This window comes from Gorilla gorilla, chromosome 8, assembly GCF_029281585.2.
Source record: "Gorilla gorilla gorilla isolate KB3781 chromosome 8, NHGRI_mGorGor1-v2.1_pri, whole genome shotgun sequence".
NCBI classification, from domain to species: Eukaryota; Metazoa; Chordata; class Mammalia; order Primates; family Hominidae; genus Gorilla; species Gorilla gorilla.
This window is the reverse complement of record NC_073232.2, coordinates 35144723-35172265: the sequence shown is the minus strand read 5'-3', so window position 1 is coordinate 35172265 and position 27543 is coordinate 35144723. Positions and strand designations below refer to the sequence as shown.

The window sequence follows — 27543 nt, the reverse complement described above, 5'->3', positions numbered from 1 at the left end:
AACTTCTAGCCTCCAGAACTGTGAGAAAGTAAGTTTCTGCTGTTTAAATCACTCAGTCTATGGTACTTTGTTATGGCAGCCCTGGAAAACGAACATAGAACCTAATCCCATAGTCTTGCCGCTTACTATTTTTCACTGTGAATTTTTTTTTTTTAAATAGTGGAACTGGAAGTCTCTAGATGGTGGGGATCATGACTTAGGTTTTGATGTCTTTGTGTCATTTCATTGGTGATCTACATGTGGTAGTGTTTGGAGATGCAAAGATTGTGATTTCATTTCAGCTTAGAGATGTAGTGCTAAGTGAATAGTAGATATTCATATACTTCTGTGAACTGGATCACTATTGTCATCACATATAAAAATAAATTTCTCATGCTTTAAAGATAAATGTAAATAAAATAAATAATAAAGCTCTTGGAAGAAAATCTGGGATAATTCATGAACAATCTAGGGGTGTGAATATTTTTATCAAGATTCAGAAGTCATAAAAAAGATAAGACATATTTGCCTATTAAATATAGGCAAAAACCTTTATTTGGCAACAAAGTCAAAAGACACATGATAGGCTTGGAAGGCTATATTTACAACACAGATATAAATAAAGGGTTCATATTTTTAATATGCAAAGAGTGCTAACAAATGACTACCAAAAATATAGACCACCGAAAAGTGAGCAAAAGATTCCAGTAGAAAATTCAAGATGCACAAATCCAAAAAGCAAATAAGCATGGGAAGGCACCTGAATTTACTAGCAGATAAGGGAATATAAATTAAAACAAGATGCCATTTACTTTGCTACACATTAGCAAAGATTAAAAAGAAGAATATTGGCTGGGCGCAGTGGCTCACACCTGTAATCCCAGCACTTTGGGAGGCCAAGGTGGGCAGATCACGAGGTCAGGAGATCGAGACCATCCTGGCTAACACGGTGAAACACCATCTCTACTAAAAATACAAAAAATTAGCCGGGTGTGGTGGCAGGTGCCTGTAGTCTCAGCTACTCGGGAGGCTGAGGCAGGAGAATGGTGTGAACCCGGGAGGAAGAGCTTGCAGTGAGCTGAGATCACGCCAATGCACTCCAGCCTGGGTGACACAGCAAGACTGCATCTAAAAAAAAAAAAAAAAAAAAAAAAGAAGGATATCACTGATGGACAGGATGTCAGGACAAGTGTATGCTCCCAAATTGTTGAAGGAAATGTTAATTGCTAGAGCCTTTTAGGAAACCAATCTATTAAAACCAAAAACATCTTGTAACTCAGTAACTTCATCACTGGGGATTTGTCCCATAATATTAAAATTCCAGTACACAAGTACATTTTCAATGATATTTACTGCAACATTTTTCATGGTAGCAAAAAATGGAAACAAAGAGAATATCTAACAATAGGGAAAAGGTTATGTAATTATTGTGATTCACAAATAGAGGATTATGCAGCCATTGAAAAGAATAAATTACAGCTATACTAGTTGATATGCAGGGATTCCTGCAAAGGTATTGAGAAAAGCAAGTTGCTTAAGTGTTTATATTATGATCATATTATGATCCTATTTATATAAAACAATGATGAAAATCTCTGTTATATATATACACCTACATGTATGCACATCTGCAAAAAAATATGAAAAATTACATTTTCTATAATACTAGTTCCCTTGGTTGGGGGTGAGTAATGTGGGTTGAGAAAAGGAACAGAGGGGAGCAAACAGAATAAAAAGAGAAAAAGAAAACAAAACACTACATTAAATAATAATCCTGGAATGGGCTGTGTGCAGTGGCTCACACCTGTAATCCCAGCACTTTGGGAGGCCGAGGCGGGTGTATTACCTGAGGCCAGGGGTTCGAGACCAGTCTGGCCAACATGGTGAAACTCCATCTCTACTAAAAATACAAAATTTAGCCGGGCATGGTGGCACATGCCTGTAATCCCAGCTACTAGGGAGGCTGAGGCAGAAGGATCACTTGAACCTGGGGGGCAGAGGTTGCAGTGACCTGAGATTGTGCCACTGCACTCCCATCTGGGTACCAGAGCAAGACTCCATCTCAAAAAAAAAAAAAAAAAAAAGAAAAGAATCCTGGAATGTATGGTATGGTAGCATTGATGTAAAATCATAAATATGCATGTTAGTGTATCATGGAGATCTAAAAATCAAAATGCATTGAATTTTCAGAATTTCTGAAAATCTAATCTGCTTTAGTGTTAGCTTCTTGACATTGTTTCTTCACCAGGATAATCTAAAGCCAGAGGGCTGACTAGTCTTAAGGGGTGTCTCACTTAAGATATTGCAATGCAAGGTGGCCAGCCAGTGAATGAAAATTATGATGAATGTATTGCATTCAACAGACTATGATTGCTCTGCTTAAATTCCTTCAGAATATTTTTTTAAAGAGCAAACTTCCCATGAGCTTATCAGCATACAAATATTTCAGAGAGGCATACATTTATTTGGCCTCTAATGGATCTGTGAATTTTTGCTCCTTTGGGAAAATATAAATACTCTCTACTAACCTCATCCTAACCCCTTAATTACAAAAGTGACATAAACATTTATAATCACAAATTATCAGCAGCATATCAATGTGGGCACTAGCATAATAAGGTTTGTGGCTATTTTGTGGGTTGTGCGTGGTAAATATTAGCTTGTAAAGGTTATTGCTGTATTCAGTAGCCAGAAGGTAAGATATTTATTTATGTTGCAGTTGTGGTAATAATGTCATTAAGTGTTTTGGTTTGTCAGAAATGCACTTTTTTTGGATAATGAATCACCTAACATCCCCGCTTTTTTGCATTCAGAAGAAAGAAGATAGATTTAAAACTCATTGCCAGGGAAAGTTGATTTAGAAAATTAAATTTCAGTATTAGTCTCATTTTAATGATAATTACACTGTTTTACTTAAGTATACATGCAGAGTATAATTTGCAGAAGTATCACATGTCTAAATCAAATATTAGCAGAACAGAAATGCACTTGTTACTGTAATTTTTTCCTTAATAAATCAATTTTTCAGTTTTTGTAAATTTCTATTTCCTCCTAAGAGTCTATGACCTTCAAGCAATAGAGTGATCTATGGGAAATCTTAGGAGAGGAATTTTCATTGCTGCATGTTAAAGGCAGACTCACTCTAGTCATGGTTGCAACCTGCCTTCTGGAAGCTGCCGTTTCCACCAGTCACCTCATCTGCCCTTGGCCAGGCTGGCTGTTTTGGCACTGGTTCTAGACTTAAAGAGAGCTGCACACAGTTCTGAGCTTATGGACAGGACAGTTCCAAAGGAGTCCTCTCTGCCTTGCATGGCCTCCTTCCTTTAGCACCGACGGACATGTTCAATTCTCTCTCTCTTTTTATTAAGAGATGGGGTCTTGTTATGTTGCCCAGGCTGGTCTCGAATTCCGGGGCTCTAACCCTCTCACCTCAGCCTTCCGAGTAGCTGGGATTACAGGCCTGAGCCTTCATACCCTTAATTCTCATGCTTGCCCTGGATTTGACCTCTTGCGTCTACTCTGGGATATCTCTGTTCTCTTGAGTTTATTTGAGGTGAAAAGCTAAGGGTACGTGCTTGTCCTGCTCTGAGTGTCCCTAGAACTTAGGGGATGTGTTACTATTTAGGGGATCTGACTCGCAGTCTTCTCTGACCTTCTCAAGAGGCAACTGCCACCCCCAGCCCCATTCTGAACTGCACAACCACTCCCGTGGCCTTTCTCTTCCTGCCAACTGAATGCAGATGCCCCAGGGCTAGCTTCCACCTCTACCCATCCTATAGGTCATGGGCTTGTAGCTTTTGGCCGCTCTCTGATTTGGGTACTTTGAATTAATACCCAGATCCTTGAAAATGAAACTTTTAGTTTTATTTATTTTTTATTATTATTTTTTTTGAGATGAAGTCTTGCTCTGTTGCCCAGGCTGGAGTGCAGTGGCGCAATCTTGGCTCACTGCAAGCTCCGCCTCCCGGGTTCACACCATTCTCCTGCCTCGGCCTCCTGAGTAGCTGGGACTATAGGCACCCGCCACCAAGCCTGGCTAATTTTTTGTATTTTTAGTAGAGACGGGTTTCACCTTGTTAGCCAGGATGGTCTCGATCTCCTGACCTCGTGATCTGCCGGCCATGGCCTCGGCCTCCCAAAGTGCTGGGATTACAGGCGTGAGCCACCACGCCCAGCCGAAACATTTAGTTTTTTAACAATACTGGTAGGTTCGGGTAAGGTTCCTGCCCCACATGTCTCTCCTAGTTGTGGCAGGAGAAGCAGGAGGATAAAGCAGCCTGTGTGGGGGGTGAGACCCACAGATACACCCTCTGGACTGTCGCTTGTCTCTTGCACATTATCGCTACATCTTGGCACTCCACTTCTGTCATTTTCCTTGGGCTGTCATCTCGCATGGATTACAGTCCTCAAAAGCCAGTTCGTTTTGTTCTAGTCCAAGGAGTTAGATTACACACACACCTGCCTGGTCATCTCGCTTGTATGTGAGCAGTCATCAAAACAGGGTGCCACAACAGAAGCACATGCGAATGCACATGGTGATACCAAGGGTGCCCTGAGAGTGAGGTCTTTGTTGGGGAGAATGAGCTGTTATGCGGAACACTGTGAGCATGTCTTCTGTGTATGACTGCCCACCAACTATGGATACAGCCAAACAACCAAAATACATGTTTATTTGCTTGGAGAATAAGGAAAACTCAGAGGTGGCATCTAATTACATCTTGGCTATTTTTCAAAATGAAGTGGATATTCATTTATTTAAAAAATTTATATACGTAGCCTGAGGTGAAAACTTAGAATAATTTTTCCCAGAGAGCCAAACTTTAAAAAATTATTTATTGACTGTTGATAGTCATTTTCTTAGATTGGCCTGTTAAAAATACAGAATTGAAGAACATTCTCCGACTTTAAACACACAACATTTGTTTTTTTCTTTCCCTCCGCTCATACTTTATAACACATAGATAAAAGGGTTTTTGGTTCCTATCAAGATGAGCTGAAATATACCAGTGTTTTTAAAAAGTGATTATTCTTTATTAGAGCACATCTGATCACAAGCTGGCTGGAGGAGTATCAAAGAAACTTTTAGTGGCTTGAGACGGCATGGCAGCAAAGGTGACAGATCTGGAGATGACACTCTAGTCTTACCACATGTGGCTGTGGAAGTCCTCTACCAGGTTGCAATAATATTATTCAGATTCTTAATTTTATATAGAAGTGAAGTTAGCGAGGGATGGAGAGCATCTGCTGTACTGGAGATGACCATCTTGTTCTCACTAACTAGTCACTCAACTCTTCTAGAACCCTAGACTTAGGGGCTCTTGTTGTTAATGAACCACCTCACGTATGTGAAGATTAAGCTGAATTACTTACAGTATTACAATCCCAATTCTGCAATAATTTATTCAGTGGTTAGATTAGCTAGCAGTTTGCTAAGGCTATTCTTTGAAAAATGAATTTAAAGGGCTGTTAATATTCCATATGTGAATGTGTCATTACTTATTAATCATTCTCCTATTGTTCAATTTTTTTTCTTACCATACACACAATTTTTTTTTTCAGCTCTGATTGTTTCCTTAGGCTATGCTCTCATAAGTGAGTTTACTGGGTCAATGATATAAACTAATTCAGTGGGTTTTTTTTTTTTTGGACCTATTGCCAAGTCACTTTTCAAAATGTTGACACTGCCATCTTACCATATGTTTGGGAATAATTACATTAGCACTTTGTCATTACTGTTAAAATATTTTTTCATACTTGCAATTTTGATGAGTAAAGAATAGTAGTGGGTTTGACTTTTTATTTTTTTTACTCCCAGAGTGGTCATATATATGCTTATTTTCCACCTGCATTTCTTCTTTTGTAAATAAATTAATGGCTTGTGCCATTTTTCCATTGAGAGTGCTATTTTTCCGAATGATTTATAAAGAGCTCTTTCTACGCTAAACAGTTTAACTCTTTTTACATTTGTTCCAAATATTTTGTCTTCAGCTCTTTAACTTTTAATGATGTTTTGGAATCTCTAGAAGGTTTTAACATTCATGTAATCCAAATCTATCACAGTTTTTCTTTGTAATTCCTTTTTTACTTCTTATGGTTTGTCCTTTCTAAGCAGAGATTGTGAAATGCTCAGTTCATAGCATCTGGCTTCATTTGGTTTGTTTATTTCTTACATTTAAATGATCAATGCATCTGGAAAATATCTGGGCATTCAGCAGAAGATAAGAATATTTTATTTCCTCATCCCAAATCAGAGACATTTTAAGCATTATCCATCCATTTCTTTTCTGTTCGTATGTATCTTTTTGTAAATGACAGGTTTTTATAAATACTCAGGTCAATTTTAGGGCTATTCTGTTTCATTAATCTGTGATTGATTTTTGTAAAGGGGACATATGATTTTAATTATTATAGCATTATTCATTTTACTATCTAATAAGTAAGTCCTCATTTATAGCTATTCTTTTTTTCTCTGAAATTTACAAATGATCCTTAGGGATATTTTCTTAAATTCCAAAGAAAGTCTCATAGAGATTTTGAATGCAATTTTTTTAAACCTAGAAAGTAATTTTAGAATGGTCATGTTTACAGTATTTTATCTTTCAATTCAGAAACACAATGTATCATTCCATTATGCATCTCTTCTTTTTTGTCTCTTTGAGGTTTGGTTGCTAGCTTTATTTCAAGGTATCGATTTTTTTTTTGCTATTATTTCCAATGGGCTCTTTTTCTATTAGAAATTTTTATAGGAAGGAATATCTATCTATATAACTACACATCCTTACTGAATTCTATTCCTAGCATCAATCATTGCATTTTTAATGTTGTCTGCTAATAGTCCTACAATCTCATCTGTTCCCTTTTGATAGTTATGCTTTTTGAAAAAGCTTCTCTTTGCTGTCTTATTGCATTAACTGGAAATTTCCCAATAACATAAAAATGTGGTGTTACTAGTATCTTTATCTTCATCCTCCTTTTTAATGCAACTGCTTCCAGTGTTTTATAGTTAATTATGAGGTAGACGATTGAATTAAGAAACGTATTCTTCATATTGTTAAAGAATATCCTTCTGCTTTTGGTTTACTAAGAGTTTTACATTTCATCAGTACAGAGTTGGATTTTACTGAAAACTGTTTCAGCATTTATCAAGATAGTTTTTTTGATCTTTTGATATGTTATATTAATACGTATTATGTGGACAGTCTTTTAATGTACTATTGCATTCCATTGGCTAGTATTAAATACTATACTCAGGAGTTTTATCTCTAAATTAATAATTGAGGCCAGGTGTGGTGGCTCACACTTGTAATCCCAGCACTTTGGGAGGCTGAGGCAGGTGGATCACCTGAGGTCAGGAGTTCAAGACCAGCCTGGCCAACATGGTGAAACCCCATCTCTACTAAAAATACAAAAAAGTAGCCAGGCGTGGTGCTGCACATTTGTAGTCTCAGATACTCAGGAGGCTGAGGCATGAGAATCACTTGAACCCAGCAGGCAGAGGTGGCAGTGAGCCGAGGTCGTGCCACTGCACTCCAGCCTGGGTGACAGAGTGAGACTCTGTCTCAAAAATTAATTAATTAATAATTGAGATTGAACAATAGCTTTTAAAAAATGTTATTGTTAGACTTTTGTTCTAGGATAGATGAACATCATAAAATAGGTAACTTCGTATATTTTTCTTTCTTTTTTTTTTCTCAAACAAATCACATACAATGAGATTTATCTGTTCCATGAATGTTTGAATGTGTTTGCGTAAAACACTATGAGTTCTTGGAACCTTTGTTGGAGGTAATTCTTTGAACAGCCACATCATCATACAGTAAGTTCTCACTTGACAATGTCAATGGGTTCTTAGAAACTGCAACTTTAAGCAAAATGACCAATTTTACAACAGACTGATATAAACAAGAGTTAACTTCTTATGGTATATTTCTGGTCACAAAAACATTACCAAACTTCTCAACAGAGACCAACACTGAAATAAATGTGAACTATGCATACATTTAAGGAAAATTAGGTCAGGTGCAGTGGCTCAAGCCTGTAATCCCAGCACTTTGGGAGGTAAAGGTGGGCAGATCACTTAACGTCAGGAGTTTGAGATCAGCCTGGCCAACATGGTGAAACCCAGTCTCTAATAAAAAGAATACAAAAATTAGCTGGGCATGGTGGTGGTCGCCTGTAATCCCAGCTACTGGGGAGGCTGAGGCAGGAGAATCACTTGAACCCAGGAGGCGGACGTTCCAGCAAGCTGAGATCGCGCCATTGCACTCCAGCCTGGACAACAAGAGCGAAACCCCGTCTCAAAAAAAAAAAAAAAAAAAAAAAAAAAATTAGGCTGGGCCCGGTGTAATCCCAGCACTTTGGGAGGCCAAGGCGGGCGGATCACAAGGTCAGGAGATCGAGACCATCCTGGCTAACACGGTGAAACCCCATCTCTACTAAAAATACAAAATATTAGCCGGGCGTGGTGGCTGGCGCCTGGAGCCCCAGCTACTCCGGAGGCTGAGGCAGGAGAATGGTGAGAACCTGGGAGGCGGAGCTTGCAGTGAGCCGAGATCGCGCCACTGCACTACAGCCTGGGTGACAGAGCAAGACTCCGTCTCAAAAATAAATAAATAAATAAATAAATAAATAAACATTTAAAGCAGAAGGCAAGCAGAGTTATTAGCTGTATTAAAGCTGATGTGTTCAGTCAATATAATTCCTACTGTCTTCAGACTGTCTGAGTTCCCTTTTGAAAACATGAATAATCATTTTATGTATATTTTCTTCAGGAAAATCAGAAGATTTAGATGTTATGAAATCCCACACCTGGGTAAAGTTGTCCCTTGTTGTTGTTGTTCTTTTTCTTCTTGCTTTCTTTTTTTTTTGATACGGAGTCTCGCTCTGTCACCCAGGCTGGAGTGCAGTGGCACGATTTCGGCTCACTGCAACTTCCACCTCCCAGATTCAAGTACTTCTACTTGCCTCAGCCTCCAGAGTAGCTGGGATTACAGGCACCTGCCACCAGGCCCAGCTAATTTTTGTATTTGTAGTAGAGAAGGGGTTTCACCACATTGGTCAGGCTGGTCTTGAACTCCTGACCTCAAGTGATCCACCTGCCTCAGCCTCCCAATGTGCTGGGATTACAGGCATAAGCACCCGAGGTCAGAAGTTTGAGACCAGCCTGGCCAACATGGTGAAACCCCGTCTCTACGAAAAGACAAAAATTAGCTGGGCACGGTGGTACATGCCTGTAATCCCAGCTACTCGAGAGGCTGAGGCAGGAGAATTGCTTGAACCCGGGAGGCGGAGGTTGTGGAGGTTGTGGTGAGCCCAGATCACACCATTGCATTCCAGCCTGGGAGACAGAGTGAAACTTTGTCTCAAAAAAAAAAAAAAAAGGAAAGAAAGGTTAAGAAAGACAAGTAAGAAAATTTTTTACTCAATTGTTCCAGTTCAGAGTCATGGATGGCCGGAGCCTCTACTGGAAATTCAGGGTGCAAGGCTGGACAAGATGCCATTCCATTGCAGGGCACGCTCAGACACACACACATTTTCTCTCTCTCACTGGGACCATGTAGACACACCAGTTCACCTAATGTGCACATCTTTGGGATGTGGAAAGAAACTGGTTCTATTGCAGGGATTAAATATTAGCTAAGTAATATCTGGCCCAATTGTCTGTTTTAGGTCTTTGAACTATATTGTACAATGAACTTTTATAAGCTATTCAAGGATTTTTTTTTAAGAAAATATAAATTGTTAACATATGTGAACACAGACTATATCCACAAACACTGGGATGAATCTGTCCCCAAAGTACCCCAGTGATGATGTGCATTCACCCTTTCCGTCTGTCTGTCTCTATTCTAATATTTAAATAAGATCTGAAGAATTCAGTAAGTGTTAATGAATAGGAAATTTAACAAATGTTTTATGGTTCCCTTCTGACTTGTTCTGTCTGAATCCTTCTGCACAAAATCCTCTTAAGACCCTCCTCCCTTGGCTTCAGAGGGTCTAGGCTCCCTGGTTGCCCTCCCCATCTCTGGTCGCTTCTCTTTCCTGGTTCCTCTCTACCCGACCTGAACATGTGCAGACTTTCACACTAGGCTGTCTTCTCTTCTCAGTGTAGGTAAATTTCCTGGAGCTTCTCTTCTCCTCCATGGCTTCAGTTACCCCATATGTGTCCAACTGCCTACTGAGAGGTTGTCCCCAATTCATCCAAGGCTTCTCATACTTAACACAGCCCAAATTGAATGCATACTCCTGCTCTTTATCTAATCTTTCCCATCTCAAGTAATGACATACCACCATCCACCATGATACTAGCTGATCACGTTAGAGACCTGGGCATGCCCCCTTTCCTGTGCAATCAATTATCAAATCCTTTGTAATCTACAAACTAACCATTGCTTTAAACTGCCTTCTGGGCCACTGCCTCATCCTAGCTACCATCATCTCTTGCTGGCCTTCCCCCCTTTTCTCTTCATGGCTCTCAAGTTCTATTCCTACAGTGTAATCAGATTTTTAAAACATTTTTTACAATGTACAACAATTCAGATATACAAAAACATTAATATACTTAAAACTAAATTTAATTTATCATAGTGCTCATTTCTACTTTCTAGCTAGAATCTAGCTAGAATTTTTAACAAATTCTAGCTAAATTCTACATTCTTCATGTCTTCTGAGTAGATTTAGTCATTTTAGGTTAGGGTCAGAAACCTAAAATGACTAAATAGACACTAAGAACATTGACGGCTTACATTCAGCCTTCCCTTTTCCTGTCTGTCCTGCCACATGTAAGTTGGGGATTGGCATAGGGGATTTTGGCAGCTTCATGGCATTAGTGGGGAGGGGCCATCTGGTCTGCAGCCATTCTTGGCTGGTCACGGGCATCTGCTGAATAACTTGCCCTGTCTGGTATCTGGTCGCTGGACTGCATCTCCCACTGTCCCCCTTCCTCTTGGGCTCTGGGTTGTCTGATCCACACAGATACTCCTGTGTCATTAGGCCACATCAGGCCCTCTCTCAGGCACTTTCTCTGCTACTCTTTAGGACATGGGACAATTCAGATGTTTGCCAATTTAGCCTTATACAAGTGTAGTATAATATAAAACTTCTCCATGTGTGCAGAGAACAAAAAAAGATTCTCCCTCTAAACCCAAAGGGCTAAAGAAATATTTCTGAGCTACAATCCTCTTCATGTAAGCTAAGAATTGATTTCTAATATTCTTCTTAAGTCCACAAAAAAATGAAAGATTCAAGAATAAGGTGAACTCGGCCAGGCACGGTGACTCACCTGTAATCCCAGTACTTTGGGAGGCAGAGGCGAGCGGATCACCTGAGGTCAGAGTTGGAGACCAGCCTGCCCAACTTGGTGAAACCTCATCTCTACTAAAAATACAGAAAAATTAGCCAGGTGTGGTGGCGCGTGCCTGTACTCCCAGCTACTCAGGATGCTGAGGCAGGAGAATCGCTTGAATCCGGGAGGCAGAGGTTGCAGTGAGCTGAGATTGTGCCACTGCACTCCAGCCTGGGCGACGGAGCGAGACTCTGTCTCAACGAAAAAAAAAAAAAAAAAAAAAAGAATAAGGTGAACAAATTTGACTTTCTCATAAAATTCTGCTGCTTTTCAGGCTTGTTTAAAGTCCCTGGGATGTTCAAAAGTGAAAATCTTGGCGGCGACCTCTACTTCCTCCCAGGACGCTGCCTCCCATTTGTACCTCTCCTTTCCAGCAGCGGCCTGGGGTGAGCTGCCTGGCTTCCTTGCTTCCCCACACCACCTGCTCCTCTCTGCCCCACACTCACCAATGCTGCCATTTCTGTGACCATGAGGGAACCTGAAGCCCTGGCCTTCCCTCAGCTCCTACCCTGCCAGCATGCCTCCTGGGCACAGGCCATTGCAGCAGCCAAATGAATGGGCCTCTGGGCTCTGACTTGCTAGTCTCTCTTCTTCACAGCAGGAGGCTCTCAGCCAGGGCCAGAGAGCAGGAGAGCAGCAGGAATGAAGGGCACCAAAGAGCCATTTGTGGTCAGCTTCACTGCAATTCTCGACTTGAAAACGATGTGGCAGAATAATTGATGAAAACATTAAGGTATTTCCCCTTCCTCTCATATCAGGCAAATAGCCAAGTGCATCTTAGTATATTTCTGCCTCAGAGATTTTTTCAGGGAAGAAATTAGAAGTTGCATGAGGTCAGTGGCTCCTCCTGTCTTTGCTAACAGCCAAATTCATTGCAGAGATGATGTCAGGGATCCCTGAACGGGGCAGTGAGATTGCGGAGGGCCTCCAAGAAAGCAAGGGAAAATAAATGCAGATTCTCCTGGGCAGAGGTCAGCAGGGTTCAAAGTCGTGGGACTCCTGAACTTTACCATGACAGCTCCTGGGGGAGGTCATAAGACTGCAGAGAGAATGGCTACGTGGAGTGGGCATGGATAATATGAGGCTCCAGACCTCCACGGTCTAGGTGCCACCTACAGGGTGTGGGAGCAGCCAGACCTCCCAACTTGAAGGGCTCATGGAGGCCAGCTGGAGCCATGAGTGTCCCAACAGTAACTTCATGGGCAAATGACCAGAGACTACAGGGTGTACCTGATCTTTTGGTGGTGTGCAAGGCCATATAACCTTTGCACAGCTCTGGGGAGAGGGAGGTCTGAAAATTATTGAGATTGAATTCCTCACCAGTTTAGTATAATAGGTTGACTAGAAAAAAGTTCAATAACAATATTTCTTGTATAATGGGGTTTTGCACCTTCCACACTCTATACTCAAGGTTGCAGATGTTGACAAAGGAAATAGAAATATTTCTATTTCTATTTTTGCTCTCTCTTATCAAATCTGCCTCCTGCCAGCCCCCTCTCTATACCACCCCTTTTTATTCCCTTGTGGTGTCATATGCCAAGTTCTAGTTAAAATGAAAAAAGGAAAACATACTAAATGGAGGGGAATTAAGTCAGAGAAGGTAGAAAGTGGGTAGAACATCCTAAACTATATCTCCATATAAGATATGAAATAAAGGTTCTCCTAAGACAGGACACAGGCTCCTCAAATCTGCCATAGAATAACGGTGGGAAACTAATAAACAAAGTATCTGGCATTTCCTTCCCATTCAGGAAGTTCTAACTCTACTGATTTTTACCTGAGAGGCACTGCTGAGAAGAAACTCGTCTATTAATTGGCTTATGGTGCGAGACACCCAGATAAAGTGGCTTCAGTTGCTGTGACAAAATCATTTCATTCAGTTTTTTCTGCAGAATGAAATATTCTTCAGATAACTTTGATATCTAAAAAGAAGGTCATGTGTCAGGTTAAATCAAGGAAAAGAATACAGAGAGTTCTGCAGGCACCGGGGGCTGGGAAACGCCTTACCAGCACTCTTGGGGACTCTCATGTTCCTCTCCAGGGCCCACCCTGTCCCTTGCACCAAGGTCTGATAAAGTTCTCACCTGACAACCTTCCCCCCTTGTGCTCTGAATACTTGCCATCTCACATTTTTCTTTAAAACTGCCAAGCACGTCATGCTACATGCAGAATTCTGTTCTGATCGACTCCTTCCCAGGTTTCTGAGATCCGGCTTCCAGCCTTGCCACTCTGCTGTGTTTGCCTTTCTGCTTCTGTCCTGGGGACCCCTCTGCTGCCTTTGATTGTGTAAACCTCCTTCCTTTTCTTTCCAGTGTTTTTTTTTTTTTGTTTGTTTGTTTGTTTTTTTTTTGAGACGGAGTCTCGCTCTGTCGCCCAGGCTGGAGTGCAGCGGTGCGATCTCCGCTCACTGCAAGCTCCGCCTCCCGGGTTCACGCCATTCTCCTGCCTCAGCCTCCAGAGTAGCTGGGACTACAGGTGCCTGCCACCACGCCCGGCTGATTTTTTTGTATTTGTAGTAGAGACAGGGTTTCACCATGTTAGCCAGGATGGTCTCGATCTCCTGACCTCGTGATCCACCCGCCTCAGCCTACCAAAGTGCTGGGATTACAGGCGTGAGCCACCGCGCCCGGCCTTCTTTCCAGTCTTTGACCCTGATTTCAGGGCTGCTCTATTCTGGTTTCTCTTTCCATTCTGCCCCCCGCCTGTGTCGTGTCCGCATCCTGGCTCTGAGAACACGGCTGTCCTGCTGGGTTGAGTGTGAGGCTCCTACTGAGACAGCCTCTAGCTTTGTTCCATGGAGCAGTGAATTTACTCCATGGCATTACTGGCCAGCTCCGAGTGGATGCCTTGGTAATTCTACATCTCATGTCTCCACGGCATAGCAGGTCTGAGTTCTAATCCCTGATTTGGTCTTTGGAGTGAGAAGAAATGTATGTTCGTTAAACTCACTATTTCCACATGCTTAAGAAGAGTAGGAAGGGGATGGGTAAATTAAAAAATGGCAGATCTCTACTGACAGCTAGAAGTTGGAGATGTTTGGGCCACACCTCTCGCACTAAGGAAGGGTCCAAGTGCAGTTATCGTGTTTCTTATAGGCTCAGCCACTGTCAAATACAAAAAGGGGAGTTTAGGGACTCAGGAATATTAGATAGTCCTTCTTGGAACTAACCCATTATGATATTTCTTTTATTACTTCATACACCATTGATTACCCTGGAAATTCATGTATTTTGGAGATCATCCAGTTAAAACTCTTCATTTCACACTGAAGAAAATAACAGTGCTAACACATAAAGTGATTTTATGAAGGTTAAATGCCTAGAAAGAGAAAGGAGGAAGTGGAATTGGTATTTACAGAAGCCGGTTCTTGCGATCTTTCCATAGCACCAATTTATAAGAGATAAATTATATGTATCAGAGATAAATTGTATGTATCAGAGACAAATTGCATATATACCCATGAGAAGCCCTAAAACCTGTTGCTTCCTATGCTCCTCTCTAGAAACAGCTGAAACACACCTATGATTGGCATGAGATATTCTCCAGGAGGGAACTTTTCTCTGCGTTTTTTCTTTGTGATTCCTTATTTTCCATGACTGTTCATTCACTGTCATGATGTGACATGCAGACTTTCATCTTCACTGTATATGCTTCGGTGTGGCTACCTATCAAAATCCGATACCTAATTATGTCTTCTCAAATTTGTGAAAGGGAGAAAGCATAAACTTTGGAGGATTTAGAAAACTTAAAACGACTTTTTTTTTTTAGCTCTAATTAAAGATCTCACAGATACATCAAACTTTTCACTGTCGAGCCTCAGCATTTTAGTAAGCTGTATAAACCCATCTCTAGTATCACGACTACATGAGGTTTCTATCATATTTTATACTATCGTTACCACGGTAAATTGGGTTAAAAGTTCCTGGTTATTTGAATAGCACAGTCCCTGAGACATTTTATTAAAAATGTCTGCAGGCCCAACAACGCAGATAAAACAATCTACCAGTTATTAATTATGTGTTTAATTCAGTTATTGTATAGTTCCCAGGGACTTTTATTAGTAAATAAATTCATTTATTCACATACCTGTTTTGAAAAAATTGCCAAATCATATGCTTCTCTTTCTGAAGTTGGTTTCAAGTCTTTGTTATCCTTCTTCTTGATTTCCTCATGTTTTGTGGGATAGGAATACAAATTATGAGTGTTTCTTGCTACTTCTGTTGGTGTTGTGACAATCCTCTGATGCTTAAAAGAAGACATCTCGTCCTTCCTCAACTGCTGCCTTCTCTTGTAACCCCGGTATTTGCTCTGAATGAATACCGCTGCTTTATCTTCTTCCTCCTGGGCCTGTGTCACTGGTTCAACTTGCCTCTCTTTGACTGTCTCATGCCTCAGATGGCCTCTGCCTTCCTCCTGGCTGCATATCGGTGCACTCTGGGTAACTACAGATGTCTTCTTTTCTTTTTCCATGCTGTTTGCATTTTGATAAATTGACCTTTGGCTAAGTGTAGGTTCCAAAGTTTTTTTAAAGGAAGTCTCATTTTCAGCTAACCAAGGCACTGGGTAGCTTGGCCTTTCTGATATGGCCTTCCTTTCTAGATATGCTGCTTTTGACTCTTCACAATTCCTCTCCTCTGTGTAACTCTGATAGTAACTCTGGATCATAGCTTCCTCTTTCTCCACTTTCCTTAGCTTGCTGTTCTCTTCCAGGTCTTTGACAGACTTCTGTTTGGGGCTTACTTCTGGCCCTACAAGGTAGAATTCTTGCTTAACCTCTTCCTCATACACATTATTCATTTTTTTTGGAGTCTGATACACTCTATTGTTACTCTCCACAGCATTGGTGGTTTCCTCTTCAGGTTTGAAAGTGGAAGTCTTCACTACAGATACACTTCCTTTATTATTTGGAGCTGAAATGAATCTTTCATTAGCAGAGATTGCATTTTCTGCTTGTTTCTTCACGAAAGATTCCCTGTGTAAAATATATTATCTTTGAATATACAGTACTAAACTGGAGCTTATTACTTCTTTTGGCAATAGCTATATGCTAGATACTGGTGGGAGAAAGGCAAAAAGAACAAAGAAAGCTCAAAATTAAAATGTCTCAAGTCACATTAATCAAGTGCTTTCCAGAATGTTCTCTCTGGTGACAACTGTGATAACTACTCAAATAATGAGAAAACCAGATTCAACTCGGAGTGAGAAATATCCTAGCATATGAAGAACCATCTTTTCATTTAATGAGATATCAAAATTCTAGGAACTTAATCCTTTCAAAATATATCCTTTTCAAAACAAAGTACCTTTAGTAGTGAGATGCTGTGAAAAATATACCTAAGTTTGATACCAGTAAGCAGGGTATGTTCACTTGGCTGACATACTGTACTTTAATAAGCACTAAGTCTACTGATCAGAGGAAGTATCTTATAAAATTAAAGGAAAAGCAATGTCCTCGCTACAGTTCATGATCATGTAATACGGTGGCCAAAATTTCACAGTTGCTACTTTGCTAATATCCTTCCAAAATGATTTCCCCTTCACTTGAAGATAAGGTTTTCTCTGCATCTTTTTTTTTTTTTTCTAGCCAAGGGCAAAACCCTTACAAGAGCAATACGGCCAAGAAAAAAGTTAAGATGGAATAAAAATGTCATACCATGACGCCTTGATATGCTAACACCTCTCGTTGCTACTTGGAGGGCTTTTGCACCAAACTTTTCATCTTAGCCCAGAAACCCATGTGAGGGTTTAGGTCTTCTGTGATCTGTTTGTGAAGTCGGACTCTTCTTTGAGTCAAATCTGGAAAAAGCTACCGGGATTCCATTTTTCTAATTCTATTGGCCACTTCCTAGGACTAGAATTACTGTGGTATCCCCAGGCTAGTACAGGAGGCATAGCAGAATCCTGCTACGATCAGTCAAAAAACTAGGTAGGGCACCAGATGCCCATGATTTTGATGAATCGCTACACTAGTATTTTGAATTCCTCCATAATACTCACCTCTCTGAGAATGCTTACATTTATTCAAAATATAACTAAGAAGATAAGCGTGCAGTCCCTAACTGATTACATTCCGAAAAATCCATTTGTAAGTTAGTTTTGATCCTTTAAATGCATTTCACTGGTGAAGACTTGTACACACTACTGAAATTCCCACATCAGTTATATGTCTGGGCTCAGGCGACTCTACTCTGTGTTGCGGCTGGCTGGGGACCATGTGCAATGATGGGTGCTTCTGAGGATCAACCCTTCAGAGCTCCAGCGTGGGGAGGACTGGTGATCTCTTCTGACATCTGCTGGAGAGCCCTGCCGGCCTGGGCCTTTCTCCAGCTCCCCGCTGTGGTATTCTAGGTCACAGTTCAGGGGCTCTGACAGGGAATGGTTAAGTGAAAACAAGCACTTCAGGTAGCTGAGGGAAAAGGAAAGTCAGACGTGGCGGAGGGAGGGAGTGCTGGCCCGCAGATCTCTGGCAGTGGTCAGGCCCACCTGCTTCTCCCTTCCCTAACTTTCCTCTCTACAAGCTTCCCTTGACTTTCTGCCTGTACTTCTTTCATGTCTGACTTTGTCATCCACCTCCCATGAGAGTTAGCCAAATCAGTGTCAAATTCTCCATCCCAGACCACAGTGATAGCTTCTTACTCACACTCACGTGCCCTGAAGTGGATCTTGTGTGCCTTGTGTGCAGTAGATTCTTAATAAGTATCTGCTACATTGAAAGCTAATCCCTGGTATCCTCAGAAGAAAGGTGGTAGCAAATGGGTATGTAATTGAACATCACACTTCCTTATTAGATGTGATGTCTACAGGCAGTAATTTCTAGAAGTAGTACAATTAGTCCATCTTTCTTCAATTTGCAGCCAGTTTATATTTCTCCCAGCCTCCAGACTGAAGTACAGAAGTCACAGGTATCATCCAGCCTCCTGCTCCTGAGGCAGGCCTGTGATGTTTGGAAGTTTGCTGGACTGTTTTATAGCCAGTAACAGAGAGAAACAAATCATTTGGATCCTCACAAGCAAAGACAAAGAGCATATATGTAGGTCTCAGAATACACAAAAACTGAAAACACCAAATGTCTCTAAACTTCAGATAAACATTCCTGTTTTTCAAATAAGGAAATGAGGTTGGCCTGAGGGATTCAGGGAGCGTGTGGGTGAAGGTGAGGGCAAGAGGTGGCAGAGAAGTCATCTATGAGATCATCTGTGAGACCACTATTGGCAGGAGAGAAGAATAGCGGTGGGTGAAGAGAACGTTAGATGTAGGTGTGTGGGGAAAGAAGGAAGCCAGGAAGCCACCTCTTCTTCTATTTCATTCCTTTACCCTTTCTATGGCCAGTTTTAATGTTAAAAACAAGTGGACTAGGGTTGGGGCTGGAATAATCTTTATCTCCCTGGATGACCATGTACTCAGTTTGATAAATTCAAGTTTCACCACTTGGGCAAAATGTAGATATTTTTCCCTTTCCCTAACCACTACCAACCAAGGCAGGGTTCCCTCCTCCTTGCCCCCAGTGTACCCTTTGCCTATTTTTATAGCAGAGTTAACACATTTTACAAGAGGGATGTGTTTGTCTGTCCTGTTTTTTCTGTAATACTGTGAGAAATTTGAGGATAAGGATTTTGCTTCACGTATCTGTGTCCCCACTGCCCAGCATAAAGCCTGCTGAATAAGTGAATAAGTGGTTTGCTAACATGCACTTGGAAGTACAGACATGAGGGCTCAGAAGAAGAAAGGGCAGCTGGTGATTATGACATAGAGGCCAATGGCATATTGGCTATTAAAGCCACTGGAATGAATGAGAGGGCCCAGGGACACATTTAGATACGGATGAGGATGTAAATGTGGGGACTGGAGGACATATTAGCAAAGGACACTCAGAATTAGGAGTAGAATTATAGAAAGCAATCTGGTAGAAGCCAAGGAAGAAAAAGTTTGAGAAATAACTCCAAAATAGGATAGAGAACACAAAAGTAGCCTCTGGGTGTTCACTGACATTTGATGTGTCAGTATCAGGAAACTGACTAGTAGAAGAAAGGCTGTGAACATTATTCTATGACCTTACAGATCTGAAAAATCTATATGTTACAACGGTATAAGAATGAACATCATTATACCTTGTATTTTCAAAGTTTTTCTTGTAGTCGAATTCCTGATCAGAAGTCTGAATGGTTGTTACTGCTGTGTTTTTCACGTTAACAATTTCTTTTCTTTGTTTCCTGACAAGGTGTCCTCTTGCAGCTGAAACATAGAAAGCCCATAGTAGTGTTAATTATAAACAAATAAAAGAAATTTACTTTAAAGAGTAGAAATGGTGGCTTTGACCATTGATGTCAAAGAGGAAAATAAAATTAAAATGCCAAATAGAACAGGTTCACTTAAAAATGTGATTCATTAACAAGATTCTTCTACATAGCAAGCTATAGTAATAATAACTAAAGTAACTTTCATACTAAGAAGACTACTAAAATGAAATCAAAATGATAGAGATGAGCAAAGTTGATGACGAAGTGTGCTCATTTGCTTAAAATTTGGTAATAATCATTTTCATTTTTTTGCTATGTGTTTCATATATTTTGGCCAGATACATTTCAGATGATCAGATTATATATTTGAGAATTCAGATTAATTTTTTTTAAGTTTTAGAAAGTTAATACAGAGCAAATATATATTCTGTAACATTCCCTATGTCAGGGCAGCGCCCAATAATCAATGACTATTTCTTCAGAAAAACAGAGTATTTTTACTAAGTTGGGGGAGTAAAGCACTGTACATAACTTCACATCACACTGCTATGTTTCACTGCCAAAGGCTCTATGAAGAACCTTTTTATCAGAGCTTTATAAATTTTGAAATTGTGGATAAAGGATTAGAGCCCAAATTACTGAGTTTGCATTTTGATTTCTCAGTGAGAAGTTAAGGGCTTAAAATACAAAAAGAGATGAGGATGACTCATTGCTGATTGACAGAACGGGGATTGGAATGTTAATCTCTTGAATGTCAGTCAGCTCCTCTGCCCACGATATTAGTGTTCTTCAGAATGCAGGCTGCAAACCATTAGTGGATCATAAAATTGATGTAGTAGGCCAAATCTAGCATCTAAAAATGAAATGGAATAGACTAGAATTAAAAATATCAGAACACAGTGCTTGTAGTGTGTGTGTGTATCAGGTTAAAAAGCAAAATACATATTTTTTCTCTAAGTATCCAGTCAAAAAAATTTGAAAGAGAGCATACTAGGCTGTGACAAGCTCTATCTAAATTTCATTTCTTATGGAAAAATAGAAAGCAAAATCCAAAGTCTATTATACAGCTTAATAAAAGTTTGTGAAGTAAAGTATGGTTATAAATATTATTTCCCTACAGTTAACAGAAATAAATGGATGCCCTTTAACAAAATAAGATTTAAGTTGTCAAAAATTATGGCAAGTGTAACCTTTGGAATAAAGTAGAAAAAATTCTTATTGTCCAATGAGCTATAATAATATGATTCTTGAGATCTATAATTAATTATTTGCTATATCTTCCACAATAGGTCAATTGTGTTTCATTAATTCTTGACAGAAAAGTTAAAAATTAAATTATTTAAGACAAAACGTTTATCCAAATATTAAAAGTGTCAATCACTAAAACAATTTGACTCAGATTTAATATAGCAAAAGTATCAAGGCAACACAGTCTGGAATTAAACACAAAAGCTACATAAGAATTGGAGGTTTGCCTGTAAGAAGTATTATAAGATTTGATTTTATGATCATATCTAAATATGTCAAAGAGATTACCTGACTGTATTATTATAGCGCTTTCTTTCCTTTTCTCCTGTATTTTTTGGTATCTTCTTGAACACAAGAATGCTCTGACACAAGCTTGAATCAAAATAAGCTTGTCAATAGCTTCCTTTCGCATTAGATTTAACTGTTCCACGTGATAATACTTAAGGAACACCTGAAAAATTAAAATAGAATACAAAGAACCATGGCACACAGATGTGAAGCAGTTATGTGCTGTGCTTTGAAGAACAGAACACATTCTAAATTGCTTGAGATTTTGGAAATCACTGTCTTTTGCTTCTTTGCCCTAGATGTCACTATGACAGTACAGATTGAAGAAAACATTTCTTTGAGAAGAAATGCAGAAGGTGACAACCATGCTGTTTATTTACAACAGGTAACTAGGTTTTGTTGGATGAGACAATAAGAGTGGAGGATGTTGAGCTCTTTTAGCAAAGTTTCTAGCATCGTATATTCTGGGCTAAGCTAATTTTTATGCTTTTTATTTTTTAAAGGCAACTATATTTCCCAAATTAAAAAAATCTGAACAGATCTTATTATAAAGTGGAGGACGGAATTATAGTTCCATTAGTTAATTCATCTAATGTTTATTAATGTTATTGAGACCTGTTACAGGTACGTATCTGCTGGGGATACAGAGATGAACAAGGCAGGTCGCTGTCCTTTGGGGCTGGTAGTGTTGTCAGTGAAGAGAATAAGGCCAAGAGAGGGCCCCAGGCAGATTTCATTAACAACGTTCTCACTGGACCCAAAGGCTGCCATGGAGAAAGGAGGGCTGACTTTTGATTATTCTAAAATCAACATCAATTGGAGCAAGGGAGGAGCCCGAAGGCTTGGCGTGTTCTCATCTAACATTTCTCTCCCCTCCTCCAAGGAAATGAAAAGCTTGTTTTTTGTTTGTTTTCCTTTTAATGGCTAAATTTCCTAATAAAACTCATCTCAAAGAGTTTATTGAATCCTTCAAGAAAGTCACTTACATTCAAATTTTATGGCTGAGTCATGAGACCTGATAACCCTGACTGTAGAATTCTCTCAGTGTTCCATTACTTAAAAGCTTGGCACCATGGGTAAACACGTTTGTGTTACAGGTTTGATTTAATTCAGTTTTAATTTCTACATGACTCTAGATGTTAATACATTTAGTCCATTCTGCTGTTGACAATTCATTAAAAATTCAATCTGTTTAAAAAGGTCATCATTTCTTTTTGCATGACATTAGAAATGTTCCTATATTAATACTTTCTATCCATGTTAATGAGTTGGAAAAGGTGAAGTGGAAGAATACAAATAGCTTTAAAATGCTACTTAAATTTCATGCAGAACTATAACTGCAAAAGGCCTTTTTACAAGTTAAAACTCCATTTGAAGTTAGGCATGTGCTTCAGACCATAAATCATGAGATTTTAGCCTGATGAAATTCATCATTTTGAAATTTATAATCTAAGAGAAAATGGTGTGAATAAAATACTCATTTTTAATGCCCAAAATATCCCCTTACTAAAGTAAGTATGGATTACTGAATACACAGGACACTCAGTTTAAGGTGGCTTTTTTTTTTTAAATCTCTTAAATTGTTACAGGGCTAATTTCTCATCCAAACATTATTAAAATTCTCTCCCACATCTCCTAAACCCAAGACACAAGTATTATAAATTTCTTTGCAAATATGGGAGTTTGTTTTGGTTTACTTCTGTGGTGTCGCTGATAGTAGGTATTCTTGAGTGGTCAATCTATGAGTATCTCTTGGCTTTAGCTTGGCTCTTTTCCTCATCCCCCCTGTGATACATTTCATATCCCCTTAAGATATATTCAGTGCACAATGGAACCCTGTTTATTTCCTGATCCCTGTCTCGTAATGCTATGAGAATACCTGAGAAGACCAATACATCCTTTCTCCAAACAGTGACCTCTCTTTCTTCCATATTCAAGATTGGTTATGCTTTTTACTTTGTTCTCTAAGGGATTAAATAAGCTAAGATCTCACAGGTTCTGCAAGCTAATATATAAACACATCAATGTCCAATACATATAGTGAGTCTAGTAATAGTGGTGAATATTTTACTCCAGAAAAATTTCAAGTTTATGATAGAAGCAGGTCTGAGAATTAAGAAAAAAAGGAAAACACGAATCTTATTTGGATCATTATGATTCTCTACAGCTTTTTAACTATATTTAGTAGTGATAAACTAGAGAATATATATCTGTTTTCAATACCATCTGAAGTAAAGTACAATCATTATGGTTTATCCTTTTTTGATAAATCTTCAAGATAAATTTTTCTTGCATTTCGTTTTGTAAATTTCAATGTAAACTTTTCTTTAGAGTCAGGGTCTTAAGTTGCATAGGCTGGAGTGCAGTGGTGTGATCATAGCTATTGCAGCCTTGAACTCCTGGGCTCAAGCCATTCTCCCACCTCGGCCTTCCAAAATGTTAGGATTACAGGTGTCAGCTACCTTGCCCAGCCTTTTGTATTTCTTAAAAGAAATCTTTATGAAGAGCAAAAGCCTTTGATGTTGATGAAAAAGAAAATCTTTATGAGTTTATAACTTTACTTCCTCTATTGTAAGTTACAGATTCTATAACATAAGAAAACCATACTTTCAAACATTGTAAAATGTTCCAATTCTCAGTGAATCCAGTACAATTATTTATTTTCCTGAAAATTACATGAAAACATTACTTTTGTTTTTCCAAGAGCCCAGTTATCGAGACCAGCTTTTTCCAAAATGGTGGCACAGGTGTCAGGGCTCATGGGGGGCTCCTCGCTCGACTTGTAGCAGAGAAGGTAGTACCTTGGAATGGAAAAAAGGGCTGGTTAGTATTGCACAAAGTGCCAACATCTCTGTAGCTTGGTGGTTCCCCAACAACTTAGTGCAGGGGCTGAGGAAGAGATGCCCAGAGTTGATGCGGAGAAACCCTTTAGGCATCCTCAGAACAACTTTGGAGTAGACCAAATTCCAAACTGATGCAAACCCAGTCCAGTCTGTATAAATTTGAGCATTGTGTTTTCACCTTTGTGATCACCTTTCAAAACTTAACACTGTACTCCCCTGACAAGAACTCCGTCAGTCAAAAAAATTAGCAGTTTTGTTTTTGTTTTTTCGCTACCTTTCTCTGGACACTAAAAAGTGCAGGACTGCAGTGGCAGGAAGCAGAAGGAATTATTTTTCACATTCTAGTGTTAACAAAACTCTGGAAGCTGATCTTCAAATTGGGTGATGGAGCTTAATTCCAGTGAAACTTCCCATCACTGTATACATGCCTTCCATCATTGTTTTTCCTTGAGGGACACTATGTCTCCTGCTAGAGTTTTGCTCTATTGGTTAATCTATCCATAATCGAGGGAAGGAAAGAGGAAGGGCTAATGCAGGAAAGAACTGAAAGCAGGTCCTCAGGTTAAATCACAAGGCTTACTGGGGAAGGGGATGAATTAAGGGAAGAAAATCTGCTTTACACTGGACAATAATCTTGTGCAAAAAGACAGATTTCCAGAATTTTTAATACTCTACTATTTTTAATTTATTGGTGCAAGATTAGCTTGAAAGTCCAGTGCAACAAAGCAGCAAATTTTGGTAGGTTTTGAATTTCAAAAGAGAGGCCCTGATATGTAGACGGCTGAGGTGGCACGGTGACATGCAGAGCAGAGTTTTACCCTTGACTCATTATCTGTATATACTTGGACATGTCACAATTAAGTATCAATTTCCTCATCTAAAAATGAGTCCGGAGATAAAACCTCTAAAACGAACATATTTCAACTTTGCTAAGTTTCACCTCATTAAATCTGCAATGAAGTAGCTTCTGTTAGGCTCCGTGGAGAAGAATACTGGCCTAGAATGGTATAGAATGAAGTGACCATAACTTTTGCTGTTAGTGCAAATAACCCCAGGGAGTGCCTATTAGCCACTAGGCCTGCGCACTTCAGGACTAACTCGCACATGTACACATGGTGACCCAGTAGCGGCGACTCTGCATTCACAGCCTGTCCACCAATTCTTGGCTTTCCTTCCTTCCAGAACCAGCCAGGATCTCACAGTTCATCGCAGGAGCCACCCTTAGGCAGCCCCCGCACCTTTCCCACTCTCATTCCTTTGTTGTGCACTCCCTGCAAACATGCATGCCTGGACCCGCCAATCATCTGCGTCTCTGTCCTCGTGCCGGGCTTCAGAGCACAGCCAGAGAAAATCTTCACAGTCGGCTCCCTGTGGATGTGTGGATTCCTGACTCAGCCAGGCTCCCAAGAAAGCTCTGGATCCTGACCAGTGTCCAGGGCCACTTTCCTCTCTTCTTCCTCACAAAAGCGACTTAATTGCGTCCTGCTTTCTCCAAGTCTCCCAGCAGCCCCTGCCCTCCGTACCTCTCTCAGCAGACAAGCTTCTCTACTATATCACTGGAAGCCACCAGACACACAATTCATAGGCTTCTTCCCCAAATAAAAATTCATTTGTCCACTATCAATTTTCCCTCCTCCTTCAGAGGAGATTTTCATCCTCCGCCTGTGTTCTAGAGGCCATCTCCTCCTCCTCTTCTGTATATTTTCAATCTCATTTCTCTCTTCTGGCTCCCTCCATTTACAAAATGGATGTTTGTGTGTTGTTACAAAGCAAACACCTTAAGCCTCGCTCATCTGTAATGATTCTGTTTCTTCCACTAGCTTTGCTGATAAGTTGAAAGACGGTTTAAAATAATCGTCTTCACTTCCCATCACTCTTCACTCTTCACTTGCCATCACTTCTTCAGCTCCAAGAATCTCATTTAATCACATAGCAACAAGGCCTCTTATTTACTCATATAGGATGCAGGAGTGGTGAAATCTAACAGGTCCTTTTCCATTATAATTATAAGCGTTTTTTCTGCAGCACTTGCTGTTATTGGCTGTTCTGTCTTGCTCTCTCCAAGGCTTCCACCTAATGTCCCCTGTCTCTCCTCCTCCCTCTCAGTCTCCCTGCATGCCCTATATTTAATGATTTAATGACTTGTTGCTTAAATGCTAGTGTTCCACAGTGTTCCATTTTTTTCTAAGCTCTGTCCACAGGCATCTCATCTACATGCTTGGCTCCAACTATTCCTGTATGTGGTGATTCCTAAATTTACACCATCAACCCTAACTGTTGATATCAACTCTAAACACATTATTTATGACTTCCTACTCTACATGCCCACCTGGTTAACTTTAAACTCAGCGACATTCATCACTTTTTCCTTCCTCCTCCATTTCCTGTCTCTATGAATGATATTACCACTTTTTAAAGGTACTTGAGCTAGAAATCTGTGTGCCAGCCTACTCTTCCCTATTCTTCACTCTATGGATCTAACAAGCTTAAAGTCTCTCTGGAATCCATTTGTTTCTCGCTATGCCTGCTGCCATTACCTTAATTGAATACCTCGTCCCTTCTCACCTAGACTTTTGCAATTGCCTCCCAACTAGCTACCTCCACTGTCACTCCCCTGCCCTGCCCCAGCCACCATCCACAGCTCTGTCTGAATTATCTTTTTTTAAATGAAAATCTGATCATGTCCTTTCCTGACTCGAAAAGTCTCTATGGATGTCCCAAGTTCTAAGCTGGGATGGCAAAATCAAGTGCTTTCAAAGTCTAGGCAGATACCATAAATATGGGAGCCTGGGAGCAGTGGGAATATAGGAGGAAAAGGTTACACCTGCCAAAAAGCATTGGCTTTAAATTGTTTGCCACACATGATGACTACCATGCAAGCTCCCTTCTGCCCTCCTATATCCCTATCTGCCTTTCCAGCCTCCTCTTTGCTATTTTCCATGACACTCCGAGCTCCAGTCATGAAAGTTACTTAAAATTGTGCCAGAGGGCCATGTTTGCTCATGCTTCCATGCCTTCGTATGTGTAACTCACTACGCTTGCGCGCCCTTTCATCCCACTCCTAGTTTCCTTAAGGAAGACCTACTTTTTCAATATTCTAAAAACTCTCCTCAATGTATCTTCAATTAACAGATTAACTGGAGTAATGAAATTGTCTTTTCTTGTGCAAAATGCACCAACTGAGGTCCGCTGCACACTTAAGGCTCAAGGCTGGCAGTTCTCACTAGTGTGCCCGTGTGTGTGTTTGCTCTCACTGGATGAGCTGTGTTTGCCCCCAAACCTGTTTATGCCAGTTGTATTTGGTGTGATGTTATTCAAATAAATATCAGATTGAAATCTAAGTGAGAAAGCCAGAGGATTGTTTCTATAAAACTGCATCAAATGCTTTGGTAAGACTTTATAAAGAAGTCTTGTAAAAAACCATGAAATTAAACGTGGATGAAGCAATTACAAAGCATTGAGGAAAATCATAAGAATCAAGAAATATTCAGTCCTGTGGCTGTTTCACAAGTATTTTTAATATCTTGCTTCACTCCAAGAAATGTTAACTGGAAATCATAAATGAGAGGTTACAGATAGTTAATGCAAGAAAGAGCCAATAAAC

The 27543-nt window shown here is 39.9% G+C and overlaps 1 protein-coding gene across 3 annotated transcripts in view; it reads right to left on the bottom strand.

The window, feature by feature from the left end:
- The window catches only part of MYO3A (myosin IIIA), a 282515-nt gene that overhangs the window by 25399 nt on the left and 229573 nt on the right, over positions 1-27543 (bottom strand). For all 3 annotated transcript variants that reach the window (XM_019034337.4, XM_055353315.2, XM_063709962.1), the window contains 5 exons: positions 23786-23897; positions 21097-21259; positions 19432-19555; positions 15410-16295; positions 13101-13245 (listed from right to left, as the gene is read on the bottom strand). In XM_019034337.4, the coding sequence (XP_018889882.2) occupies positions 13101-13245; positions 15410-16295; positions 19432-19555; positions 21097-21259; positions 23786-23897 (1430 nt within the window). The remainder of the gene's footprint in view (positions 1-13100; positions 13246-15409; positions 16296-19431; positions 19556-21096; positions 21260-23785; positions 23898-27543) is intronic.